This window comes from Schistocerca nitens, chromosome 2 (genome assembly GCF_023898315.1).
Source record: "Schistocerca nitens isolate TAMUIC-IGC-003100 chromosome 2, iqSchNite1.1, whole genome shotgun sequence".
NCBI lineage: Eukaryota > Metazoa > Arthropoda > Insecta > Orthoptera > Acrididae > Schistocerca > Schistocerca nitens.
In genome coordinates, this window is record NC_064615.1 from 57,677,520 (window position 1) to 57,691,569 (window position 14,050).

At 43.6% G+C, this 14,050-nt stretch overlaps 1 protein-coding gene across 2 annotated transcripts in view; it reads left to right on the forward strand.

Annotated features, from left to right (window-relative positions):
- Positions 1 to 14,050, forward strand: part of LOC126234258 (uncharacterized) — a 154,276-nt gene that overhangs the window by 76,725 nt on the left and 63,501 nt on the right. For both annotated transcript variants that reach the window (XM_049942950.1, XM_049942951.1), the window contains exon 5: positions 1,896 to 2,005. In XM_049942950.1, the coding sequence (XP_049798907.1) occupies positions 1,896 to 2,005 (110 nt within the window). The remainder of the gene's footprint in view (positions 1 to 1,895; positions 2,006 to 14,050) is intronic.

The following is a 14,050-nucleotide window of genomic DNA, read 5'->3' on the forward strand; positions in this document are numbered from 1 at the left end:
CTTTGCTGTGAGACCGAGTCAATACCTGTGCATCACCGATAGAGGTAACATGATGCAGTACACGTTTGCGGAATACACAGACATGCTCCTTGTATATGGCGAAGCTGGAGATAACGGAAGAGCTGCTAGTCGGCTGTATCACAAACGTTTACCAAACCGTCACACTCCATCACACAAACTGTTTGCCCAAGTTAGACAATGGCTTCGAGAAATGGGTACCTTCACCGTGAGGAGGCAGGACTGTGGTGCTCCACGGTGATGCCGCACTCCCGAATTTGAAGAAGGTGTACTGCATTGCATTGAAGATAGTCCGTCAATGACTTCATGAACAATTGCATGTGCAATGGTTGTTAGTCACAGTACTGTCTTGGACGTTCTTCATGATCAACAATTACATCCGTACCACTTACAAAGGGTACACACTATAGGTCCAGCAGACTTTCCACAACGCGTCACCTTCTGCACATGGTTCCTGCACTGTTGCATCGACATGCCCGTCTCCATGTCGAGTTCTCTTCACGGATGAATGTAGGTTCACAAGGGATTGTGTTCTGAATTCTCGAAATAGCCATGTCCGGGCGGACGAAAACCCTCATGCCATGCATGTTCAGGGATTTCAAGACAGGTTTGGAATTAATGTGTGGGTAGGTATTCTGGATGGTCATGTGATTGGATCATACCTCCTTCCATCCAAGCTCACAGGTCCTGCCTACTTAGTCTTCCTACGACACTTAATGGACCCATTCTTGGAAACTGTGCCATTGAATGTTCGTCAGGGAGTGTGGTTTCAGCATGATGGAGCACCACCTCACTTTTCACTGGCTGTCCGGAGATGATCTCATCAGATGATATGGTGAAAGATGGATAGGCCATGGTGGTCAAACCGCGTGACCGCCACGATCACGTTTTAACCCCTATGGACTACTTCTTGTGGGGTCGTATGAAGAGCCTAATTTATGAGACACCTGTAGAGACAGAGGAAGATCTGCTGGCATGAGTTCTGGCCGCTGCACAAGACACTGAAGAGCCACTAGTTGGGATGGAGAGAGTGTGACAGAACGTGCTTCGGAGGTACGATGTGTATAACAACATTGGTGGTCGCCACATCGAGCCGCTGTTGTAATGCATCGGTACGTTGCGGCTGGTGCCGTAGATGCTGGGTTCTTGTTGTCGACTAATGTAAGCTATAAGGTGTAAGTTGTAATGCAAATGCGTAAGTGATAATGGAACGAGTCAGCATTCTTTTCAAATGGATTTGCAACAATTGTACTGGGTTGCGCCTAAGTACATTCCTTACGTAGGCGTGGATGAGATAATCATCTGCATTGAAACTGTCGTATTCAAAATGTTATCTACTCACGACCCTCTACATGTCCTAGAAGTTTGGAACGGGAATTACCGACCCCCCTGTATGTTTAAAGGTGGGTGTTGGAATTGTGTGTACAATATATTTTGTGTGAGATGGCAGCAAAGTGCATCATGTAAAATATAATAGACCTCTCTGGTGCTATTGTATGCTCTTGACTTTTATGTGTGGTATATGTTCCTTGGTTGTTGTGTTCGATGTATTTTACCTGGAAGTGCAAATATAGTTTCTGGCACTAAATGTTTTTTACCCACTATTACTTATTCAACTGTGTCGACTCTAATATATACTATCAAAAACTATTTTGAAAGGAGAGAACATTGATTTCCAGCATACCTATAGCATATTTTGAAAAAATGTGGCTGAGATATGTAAGTGGGTAGAATTAAGTGAGGCTTTTTGTTGTACTACCATGATAATATTAGAATACACAACATTTACATTCTTTACATCTTTCTGGACAATCTGTATCATAGTACATGTTGTGCATTGCTTAACATAGTATGTAATTAAATTTTCTTTTTTTCAGCCGGTTCTCGTTAGGAAGAGGCTACAAGTCCTTAAACTTGGGACATAAAAATGTAATAAAGCTGTTAAGGAAAGGAATTGCAGTTCTGCTGTTGCATTATGGTTGGCAAGGTAAGTTGGTTTTGCACTTCTGCTTGATGTCAAGTATGGAACAAGTTTGTGATCCAGAGCTTAAGGATTATTGCAAAAGATTAAAGTTGTGTGACATATCAACATTTAGAAATGACAAAACATTTATGCTTAGTACTTGATGCAATGCACAGACGAAAGGTAATCCTGGAAGATTAAGGGAGCGTGGTACCTTGTGATTGGTTCCTTACAAGAGACAGTTGGTACCACATCTATGTAGAATAAATGATGATATTAGTAAATAATTGATATCCCGTGTCATTTCAATGGCTCCGATACAAAAGAAATCTATAGAGTGAGACCACCACCAAATAAAAATAGGAAAACGCTTCCTATTACTAAGTGGCAACGAAAAGCATTTTGATCCGTCGTTCCTACAACTGGAGGAAATACTTGGTTAGTGCATCCATAGGTTTAATAAATACAACAGATACACGTGATAGAGATTTTAGTCATCAGTAATATATTCTCCTACACTGTTCACAATGGCCTACCAACGCTGGGGCAGCTTTTCGAATCCGCATCTGTAGAATCCATGTGGTTTTGAGGCGAAGAACTCATCGAGTCATGTTCGGAGAGCATTTTTGTTCGTTGAAGTTTGTTCGATAGTGGAAAAGGTGAAACTCTTGAGAGCACAAGACCAGGTGAATAGGGGGGGGGGGGGTATGGAATGTCTTCCCAACCCATTTCCTGTGTTGTGTTTTTTGTCAGTCTAGCAAAATGCGTGGGGAGGGGGTTAGGTATTATTGTGGAGTAGCATTGCTTCACGCAGTATTCCTGGTAATCATTCTGGGACTGTGTCTGCAAGACATCTCAGTTGCTGCCAGTAACTGTCAGCAGTGATGTTTATACCTCAGGGAAGAAATTTGTAGTGCAGCACACCATTGCTGTTCCATCAGCTGTGTAACAATATCTTTTGTGGATGCGTGCATATCTTTGTATATAGAGTTGATGCTGTGCTTGGGCTCAACCATTCCTTTCTTTTTCTTATGTTAGCATGAAGACATCATTTCATGTCAACAGTACATGTGATGTACTGAGATACCACATAAAAAGAGTTTGCGGCAGTTGGTGCCAGAAGTACTATTGATGTCTGTGTGTAGCAGGAACATCACTATATGCAAATCAGTTGTACTGCATGTGAGAAGCATGCTCCCTGGAGCAGCAGTGTCACCAGAAAGAGAGATATGTGCTTAAGTAATGATGCACAAGCAGAAGTTGTCAGTTGCAATGTTGTGAATTGGTCCAAGTCTTCCTAGGGAGTTCCTGCAAAACATTTTCTATGCCTTTAAGTCTTCTAGTCATCGAGTAAGATAGAAATAGTGGCTGACAAATAGACAGTTGTTCATCTACAGTAGATACAGAACAGGAAATAGAATTCTCTGTGTATGGAGAGACAGCCTGCCTAGAGATTTAACTGAGCACTGTTAGTCTGGAACTGTTCTTCAAATAGTACAAGAAGACAGATGGTTAGTTTTCTTCTGACTTTAGTTCAGGGAATGTTATTTAGTTTACTTTCATGGAACTGTAGTCAATGCCGAGCAGATAGGCTAAACCTGCATTCTTCAATTTCTGTAACCAATTTTACAAACGTTGAGTAATATGTTTTATTATTCATTATTCTGTATTACTTTAATTGTGTGTGTGCTCCACTAGAACCCAAACATCCGTTCCACCAGAACACCTTTAGTAGTCTTTTGCATCAGCAGTGAGATTTTCATCACAGTGGATGCCCCCAGTCCACAACAGTAATGATAGAGGATAGGAATGGTCAGTGTTGTTCACGAGCCAGTTGATGATGATGACGAGCAAGCAGAATGCATACATGGCTACCCACTGATTTTAGTGGTTTTGGCTTAGAGCATGTGGTACCCATACACCTGATTTTTGAACTGTCCCCATTGCACACAAATGTCACACGATAGTGTCAGTTCTCGAGTACATTGACGCGGATCGTTGTGGATTAAAGCATTTAAACGATCTTCATCAAACTCCGAAGGTCTCCCTGGATGTGAAGAGTCACTAATATCAAAACAGTCTTCCTTAAAACAGGAAAATCGTTTTCTTGTTGTGCTCTGTCCAATGGAATTATTTCCATGCATGACACTGATGTTTTTGGCTGCCACCACTATGTTGCCCTACTGTTGAACTCAAAACAGAAGAATATGTTTGAAATGTACTGATTTCTCCACTTGGCACTCATTTTCTAGTGTCTGCAGCTCCACTCACTATCTCCAAATGACAATATGTAAACTCAAATAGCAGCAATGAACTACAAATAAAAAATGAAACTCAGTCAATAAGCTCATAGCAACTGGAATACCAACATGCAAAACAAAAACAGTGATTAAGGAGAAAGATTCGTGAGTTAGACTGTAGGAGACATAGCAAAAGAACTGGTGTCTCTGTCAGCCTGTAATGTGTGTGAGCCAGATTGCAGTTTATAATTGGCTGGTTGGGAGATCAAAGGTGCTAAACTGCATGGTTAACAATCTGCAGTTTAAAATAAAATTTTCTTCTCTGTACTTGGTTGTAAAACTGGCATTTTATTGATGCCAGTTTGCTAGAGATGTCACCCTTTACATCTCGTTGTTAATGGTTTATGGACATCATTTATATCTACGTAGATAATTCCAGAAGACACCATTAGATATCTCCGCAAGCCGCCGTATAATGCGTGACAGAGTGTATCATGTACCACTGATAGTCATCTTCTTTCCTGTTCCACTCGCAAACAGAGTGAGGGAAAAGGACTGTCTGTATGCCTCCATATGAGCCATTGTTTCTCGAATCTTATCTTTGTGGACCTTACATGCAGTGTGTGTTGGTGACAGTAGAATTGTTCGGCAGTCAGCTTCAAATTTTCTCAATAGCTTTTCTCGAAAAAGAACGTTGTCTTCTCCCCAGGGATTCCAATTTGAGTTCCCAAAGCATCTCCATAACACTAATGTGGTGTTTGAACCTGCCAGTAACAAATTTAACAGCCTGCCTCTGAACTGCTTCGATTCTTCATTCAATCTGACGGGTCACGGATCCCAAACCCTTGAGCAGTACTTCTTTACCCGTGAACCACTCTTACCTAAAATTCTCCCAGTAAACCAAAATCACCATTCATTCACCTTCCCTACCACGTTTCTCACATGTTTGTTCCATTTCATGTTGCTTTGGAATGTTACACCCAGATATTTAAATGACTTGACTGTTCAAACAGGAGACCAATAATATTGTAACCAAACACCGTAGGTTTGTTCTTTCTACTCATCCACATTAACTTAGATTTTTCCACATTTAGAGCTAGCTGCCATTCATCACACCAACTAGAAATTTTATCTATGTCAACTAGTATCTTCCTACAGTTACTCAGTATCAACACCTTATCGTACACCACAGCATCATCAGAAAAGAACCACAGATTGCTGCCCACCCTGCCCGCCAAATCATTTATGTATGTAGAGAACAACAGCATTCCTATCACACTTCCCTGGGGCACTCCTGATAATACCCTTGTCTTTGATGATCTTTCCTGGTTGAGGCCAACATACTGGGTTCTGTTACTTAAGAAGTCTTCAAGCCACTCAATATCTGTGAACTTATTCCATACACTCATACCTTCATTAACAGCCTCCAATGGGGCACCATATCAAATGCTTTTCGGAAATTTAATGATATGGAATCCATAATTTGCTGTACATCATGTGAGAAAAAGGCAAGCTAAGTTTCTCATGAGCAGTGCTTTATAAAACTATGTTGATTCGTGGATATAAGCCTCTCAGTCTCAAGAAAGTTTATTATATTCGAACTGAGAATACTGTATGTCCAAAGATTTTGCAGCAAACCAAAGTTAGGGATATTCGTCTGTAATATTGTGGGAATCCCATGGGAAACTTTGTTTATGACTGACAGTGGCACATTACGATGCTGAAACATCCGTAGTGCTGTCAGTAGTGAGCTATTGTAGCTGGGCGTGCTCCAGTGAGAACTCCAATAAAAATATAATTTTATCAACATTACATGTGCTGCTATTGAAATAATGAACAGCAATTAAATGTCATGTTGTATGTTTACTGAATCACAAAAGATGATATTACTTTCAGTGACAAAACTGTTTGTTCCATATGACTGGCTAAACTGAAATGGAACTCAGCTTTCTTATAACTGCTTTCTGGGACCTTTCTGCGCTCAGTTTGGCATAAATATTGTCGCAGAAGAAGCTGAGTAGCACAGTCACTGTGGATTAGTGATTATGATACTAGACTGTTGCATGGAGGGTCGTGAGTTCAAAACTCACCTGTACTGTAAATTTTTAATGTCTATATTCGGTTCGAGTACATTCTAGAAGTATGTCAAGAATCATTGGACTGGAATGTTTTGTAACTGTATATAAACTCCTGGAAATTGAAATAAGAACACCGTGAATTCATTGTCCCAGGAAGGGGAAACTTTATTGACACATTCCTGGGGTCAGATACATCACATGATCACACTGACAGAACCACAGGCACATAGACACAGGCAACAGAGCATGCACAATGTCGGCACCAGTACAGTGTATATCCACCTTTCGCAGCAATGCAGGCTGCTATTCTCCCATGGAGACGATCGTAGAGATGCTGGATGTAGTTCTGTGGAACGGCTTGCCATGCCATTTCCACCTGGCGCCTCAGTTGGACCAGCGTTCGTGCTGGACGTGCAGACCGCGTGAGACGACGCTTCATCCAGTCCCAAACATGCTCAATGGGGGACAGATCCGGAGATCTTGCTGGCCAGGGTAGTTGACTTACACCTTCTAGAGCACGTTGGGTGGCACGGGATACATGCGGATGTGCATTGTCCTGTTGGAACAGCAAGTTCCCTTGCCGGTCTAGGAATGGTAGAACGATGGGTTCGATGACGGTTTGGATGTACCGTGCACTATTCAGTGTCCCCTCGACGATCACCAGTGGTGTACGGCCAGTGTAGGATATCGCTCCCCACACCATGATGCCGGGTGTTGGCCCTTTGTGCCTCGGTCGTATGCAGTCCTGATTGTGGCGCTCACCTGCACGGCGCCAAACACGCATACGACCATCATTGGCACCAAGGCAGAAGCGACTCTCATCGCTGAAGACGACACGTCTCCATTCGTCCCTCCATTCACGCCTGTCGCGACACCACTGGAGGCGGGCTGCACGATGTTGGGGCGTGAGCGGAAGACGGCCTAACGGTGTGCGGGACCATAGCCCAGCTTCATGGAGACGGTTGCGAATGGTCCTCGCCGATACCCCAGGAGCAACAGTGTCCCTAATTTGCTGGGAAGTGGCGGTGCGGTCCCCTACGGCACTGCGTAGGATCCTACGGTCTTGGCGTGCATCCGTGCGTCGCTGCGGTCCGGTCTCAGGTCGACGGGCACGTGCACCTTCCGCCGACCACTGGCGACAACATCGATGTACTGTGGAGACCTCACGCCCCACGTGTTGAGCAATTCGGCGGTACGTCCACCCGGCCTCCCACATGCCCACTATACGCCCTCGCTCAAAGTCCGTCAACTGCACATACGGTTCACGTCCACGCTGTCGCGGCATGCTACCAGTGTTAAAGTCTGCGATGGAGCTCCGTATGCCACGGCAAACTGGCTGACACTGACGGCGGCGGTGCACAAATGCTGCGCAGCTAGCGCCATTCGACGGCCAACACCGCGGTTCCTGGTGTGTCCGCTGTGCCGTGCGTGTGATCATTGCTTGTACAGCCCTCTCGCAGTGTCCGGAGCAAGTATGGTGGGTCTGACACACCGGTGTCAATGTGTTCTTTTTTCCATTTCCAGGAGTGTATACCGTAAGTGTTCTGGCCGGAGGCAGTTTGCTCCGGGTCTTGTATGTACAAGTGCTGAATAAACCTACGTTAAGTGATGTTAGTGTTCGTCATTCATCTAATTACACCTTCTTCTACGTGACATTATTCTGGTGGAGGCGCTGGGTATTGGAACTTGTGATACCGCACATTATCGACAATAGCGCACATTATCGACAACACAGCGGCTCCCTTCAGGCCACAACAGAGCTGCCGTTTACGTGGTGAGAAACCCAAATGCGAGCCATATTCAACAGATCGCAATCTATCGCAGACAGAAGAAGAGGAGTGCCACCACATGAGACATCCTTTTGGGTTCTCTGGTGACGATGGCCGAGATCCAAACAAGTGGCTGAAGGTTTAAGAGCGTATAGCCAAATTTAACAAATTGGATGACACCGTGTGTTTGGCTAACGTATTTTTCTACTTGGAGGGCACTGCCAAGCAATGGTATGAGAACAACGAGGAGAAGTTCTCAAGCTGAGAAGTATTCCAGGCAGAAGTGCACAAGTATTTCGGCAAAACACAGTGACAGAAGTGCAAGGCTGAAGATAAATTAAAGTGCAGGGCACAGCATCCAGGAGAAACTGCAGCATCCTACATTCAAGACATCTTGGAATGGTGGAAAATAGTGGGTCCTAGAATGAAGGAGGAAGATAGGGTTGCACATATCATGATGGGTGTTGCTGAGGACGTGTATCAAGTCCTACTCCTGAAGGAGGTTTCGACAGCAGACGACTTCATAAAATGGTGCCAGTATATCAAGACAATTCATCAAAAAGAATTACATGCAAGATGTTTGAATGGCTTCCAAACGTCGTATTGATGTCTGTGATGGAGGAAGGAGCTGAATTCACAAGTGTTCTTCATCAGATAGTTAGAGAGGAAGTTCAGAAGGCACTTGGATTGCAGGCGAGGAAAAAACCGAGATGCTTCAAGAGATCATAAGGGAGGAAGGAAAGGTGACGGATATTTGATGATGCCTGTGCCAGAAGACAGCAGACGGGTCTTAGCCGACGCCAACTCCAGGATTACGAAGATGAACAGGAAGATGTGGGTGCAGGATGACGTAGGTCACCATTGCTGCAAGCGAACTGCTGGAGAGGACACTCCCAACATGCCAATCAAGGTCTCCATCACTGTTTAGAAGCTCCAGCCAATCACCTAGCCACCGCAACCTGGAAAACTAAAGGGTGTGACCTTCCTTGGAGGTGAGGCCACCGAAGAGAAATATCCTCCGCTGTCGATCAGTACAAAAATGATAGGAAACTACGTCGATATCCTCATGGATGGCCAACCAGCCCAAGCACTTATGTACTCTGGAGCATCATATTCAGTCATTTCGGAGAAGTACCGTCGCCAGTTGCAGAAAACCGTATTCGTCGACAACACAGAAGAAGGGTGGCTAATGGGAAATATGTAAAACCTAGAGGAAGATGTGTCATTCATGTGGGTATAAGTGGCCATCGACAACTCTTAGAATTCATCGTCTTGCAAGGGTGTAGTCATGACGTCATTCTTGGATGGGACTTTTTGAAAGCTTCTCAGGCAATTATAGATTGTGGTTGTTCAAAGATTATACTAGACGAGATGAGATACTGTGGATAGGAAGATGCGCATCCGAAAGACGCAAGTGCGTAGCAAACGCTGAGCCGTTAATTGCCGAAAAGCTGAGCATTATAGAAATCTCCCATGCCGAGTCTCTGGGCAAAATTGGCGCTACCACTACGAGACAAGATCTTCTAGTTCGACTATCACTAGATCTCACTAAGGAACACCGAGCGAGGTGGCGCAGTGGTTAGCACACTGGACTCGCATTCGGGAGGACGACGGTTCAATCCCGTCTCCGGCCATCCTGATTTAGGTTTTCCGTGATTTCCCTAAATCGCTTCAGGCAAATGCCGGGATGGTTCCTTTGAAAGGGCACGGCCGATTTCCTTCCCCATCCTTCCCTCACCCGAGCTTGCGCTCCGTCTCTAATGACCTCGTTGTCGAAGGGACGTTAAACACTAATATCCTCCTCCTCCTCACTAAGGAACAACAGAAGAAGCTACTTGCCATTCTTCGAGAGTTCTGTGAATGCTTCAATCCTCAGCTGAAGAGCAAATTAGACAAATAGATGGTGAAGCACCGGATTAGCGCTGTAGACCGTCAGCCAGTAAGCCATAAAGCATACCATGTGTCAGCAACAAGGTAGAGAAAATGATGAAGAATGACATCATTCAGCCTTCGCAGAGCCCATGGTTGTCACCAGTGGTTCTCGTCAGGAAGAAGGATGGCAGTTGGCGCTTTTGTGTTGATTACAGGAAGCTTAATAAGATAACTGAAAAGGACGTTTACCCCCTTCCACGAATTCATGATACACTAGATTGTCTGAAGGGGGCTAAGTTTTTCTTAACCATGGACGTGTACTTGGGATACTGGCAAATCGAAGTAGATGAGGCTGATCGTGAGAAAACTGCATTCATCACCCCTGAGGACCTGTATAAGTTTAAGGCAATGTGGTGTGGTTTGTGTAATGCACCAGCAACTTTTGAATGGATGATGGATAATCTTCTAAGCCACCTGAAGTGGACGATGTGTCTTTGTTATTTAGATGACATTATAGTGTTCTCAGAGACATTTGATGAACACGTAAAAAGACTGAGGGCCATTCTTAAGTGTCTCCAACAAGGCGGACTGAAACTTAATCCAAGAAAGTGTATCTCTGGAGCAAAAGAAATCAGAATACTTTGACACCTTGTGTCAAATGAAGGTGTGTGGCCAGACCCAGAAAATTCAAACAATGGAAAATCCAGGATGGAATGTAACAATAAGAGAGAAGGAAAGTTGCTACTCACCATATAGCAGAGATACTGAGCCGCGATAGGCACAATAAAAAGATTCACACAATCATAGCTTTTGGCCATTAAGACCTTTGTCAGCAGTAGACACACATACAAACACGCACACACACAGTCACGCAAGCGCAACTTGCACACACATCTGCAGTCTCAGTCTCTGAGACTGCAGATGTGTGTGCAAGTTGCGCTTGTGTGTGTGTGTGTGTGTGTGTGTGTGTGTGTGTGTGCGTGTGTGTGTCTATTGCTGACAAAGGCCTTTATGGCCGAAAGCTGTGATTGTGTGAATCTTTTTATTGTGCCTATCGCGGCTCAGCATCTCCGCTATATGGTGTGTAGCAACATTCCTTCTCTCATATTGTTATAGACCCAGAAAAGGTGAGATCTGTAATGGAATTTCCTATTCCTAAAAGTATTAGAGATGTGAGAAGCTTCCTCGGATTATGTTCTTATTACCGTCGTTTTATCTAAGACTTTTGTGTTAAAGCCAGGCCACTCCAAAAGTTGTTAAAAGCCGATGCTAAATTTATCTGGGATGGTGCTCAACAAGATTCGTTTGATGTGCTGTGACAAGCTCTGATGACTGACCCTGCACTTGGTCTGTATGATGAGAGAGCACCTACAGAACTACACATACATGCCAGTGGGTATGGGATCGGTGCTGTTCTGGTGCAAATTTCGGATGGAAAAGAGAAGGTTGTAGCCTATGCTTCTAAGACACTTAAAAAATCCGAGAGAAACTACTCAACTACATAAAGAGAATGTCTTGGTATGATCTGGGCCATGTGCAGATTTTGACAGTGTCTCTATGGAAGGCCATTCACAGTTATTACAGACCATCATTCACTTTGTTGGTTGACAGGTCTTAAGGATCCAGCAGGACGACTCGCCAGGTGGTCACTATGTCTTCAAGAGTATGACATTACAATAGTGTTCAAAAGTGGAAGAAAACTGTAAGATGCTAACTGTCTCTCAAGAAACCCTGTACAAGACCATCAAGACTTTGATGAAGATAGTGACTGTCTCGCTGCACTCCAGGATCTCTCTGCTGAGCAGAAGAAGGACGCCAAGATAACTCAAATTATGCTTGCCTTAAATCGGTCAGAGGAAATGAAAGGACAATTTAAGGTAGTTAATGGATTACTTTGCAAGAAAAACTGTGATCCGTTTGGAAAGAGGTGGCTACCAGTGATGCCTGAACACATGCGCTTAGATGGTCTACAGAAATTCCATGACACACCTGAGGCTGGACATGTAGAATTTATTAAGACATACGATATGATCCGCAAGAGATTTTTCTGGCCAGTTTTATTTATTTACAACATCTGCTAGTGGCAATAGATGGATTATTGTTTGCACTGATTATCTGACACACTATCCCATTACAAAAGCTGTGAAAACAGCCAAAGCATTTGTGGTAGCCAAATTCATCATGGAAGACATTGTATTAAAACACGGTGCCCCAGAATTACGGATCAAGGGAAAGTTTTCCAATCGAATCTTGTGACAGAGATAAACCGTCGGTGCAACATTACTCATCACATGATGACTGCCTACCATCCGCAACCTTGGCCGACATGCTATCAATGTTTGTCAATGTCTAGCAGAGCAACTGGGATGAGGTGCTACCTTTCATGACATTTGCTACAACACTGCCAAACGAGACACCACAGGATTTACATCATTTTTCCTGGTGCATGTGTGTGAGGCAACTACGACAGTGGATGCTGTGTTTCCGTTACATCCTGATGACATGGACAATCACAACATTGGCCAGGTGTTAACCAGAGCTGAGGAAGCTCGGCAGTTAGCTCGATTCTGCACGCTGCAAGCTCAAGAAAACGATCGCCGAAGGTATGACGCGAGCAACTGCCCTGTTGTCTAGCAGCCTGGTAACCTCATCTGAATCTTCACTTCTGTTCAGAAGGTCGGTCTCTCTGAGAAGCTCCTCAGGTGCTACATTGGACCGTACAAGGTTGTAAAACAGTTGTCTGATGTTACTTATGAAGTTGAAGATTTCGACCCCGACACAAGACGATGAAAGATCAGAGATACGGTCCACGTCCTTCGAATGAAGCCCTATAAGGATCCTGCAACCCAGGGTAAATTTGAAGCTCCAGCAACAGGCAACAAGCGGAAAGGTGATGAAGAGCGAAGCGGCAAAGGAAGTTCTAAGAAGATCACCGCCAGGGCGAACATCAGTCATCGGGAGTCTGAGTATGCAGGACCAATGACTCGTTCGCGGACTAGGAGGACGTAACACTGTGACACTGTTGTCTTAAAGGTGGAGCAATGTTGCCGAAGAAGTTGAGTAGCACAGTCACTGTGGTATAGTGGTTATGATACTAGACTGTTGCATGGAGGGTCGTGAGTTCAAAACTCACCTGTACTGTAAAATTTTAATGTCTGTATTCGGTTCGAGTACATTCTAGAAGTATCAACAAATGTCAAGAATCATTGGACTGGAATGTTCTGTAACTGTATATGTACCGTATGTGTTCTGGCCTGAGGCAGTGTGCTCTGCACTCTTGTATGTGCAAGTGCTGAATAAACCTTCGTTAAGTGAAGTTAGTGTTCGTCATGAAACTTATTACACCTTCTTCTATGTGACAATATATATACTACCTTTATGTACACAAGAGAAGCTTTGGTCATGATGACTATCCATTAATTATTAATATGTTTAAGTGATCTTAATTCCTTAGTAATTTTGATAAAAAAATCATAGAATTAATTTAACCCACGAGAACTCATCTTTATAAGTTACGCGATTGCTCGCGTTTCGAGCATTTCGCTCACGCTCAACAAGCAGTCTGTAATGTACCTAAAATATGTAAATTAGTATGTTTCTTGTTATTTTTATAATAAAACACTCGTATTTAATACATTTATTTGCGGTACACAACGATGAGTTTATCTATATTGTTGGTAATAATCCTAGGGCAGTTACAGTTGCCAGTGTTCTGAGGCACTTAAAAAACCACACACACACACACACACACACACACACACACAGAAAACGAGTATTTTTTATTATTTAATATTTGTGACTTAATCTTCATCATATATCTGAGCTTTGCATGTATCACATAATTTTTGACAATGGATACAAGCCTTTTTGTCTTTGGTTTTTGCATTTTCTGCATATACCACTGGATTTTTCAGCATCTGAAACTTCAGTTTCATTAGTAAATCGTTATATAACTTGCTGTAGAGGATGAGATAGGTTTTGAATTGTACACGTACGCACAGTTTGTGGTCGTGTTAGCTCTAGAGCCAGTGTTTTCAAGTACTGTCTCCTAATAATAATCACGTTTGTATTCTCTTTATGTATTATTTGACTGTTTATGCCAGTAATATT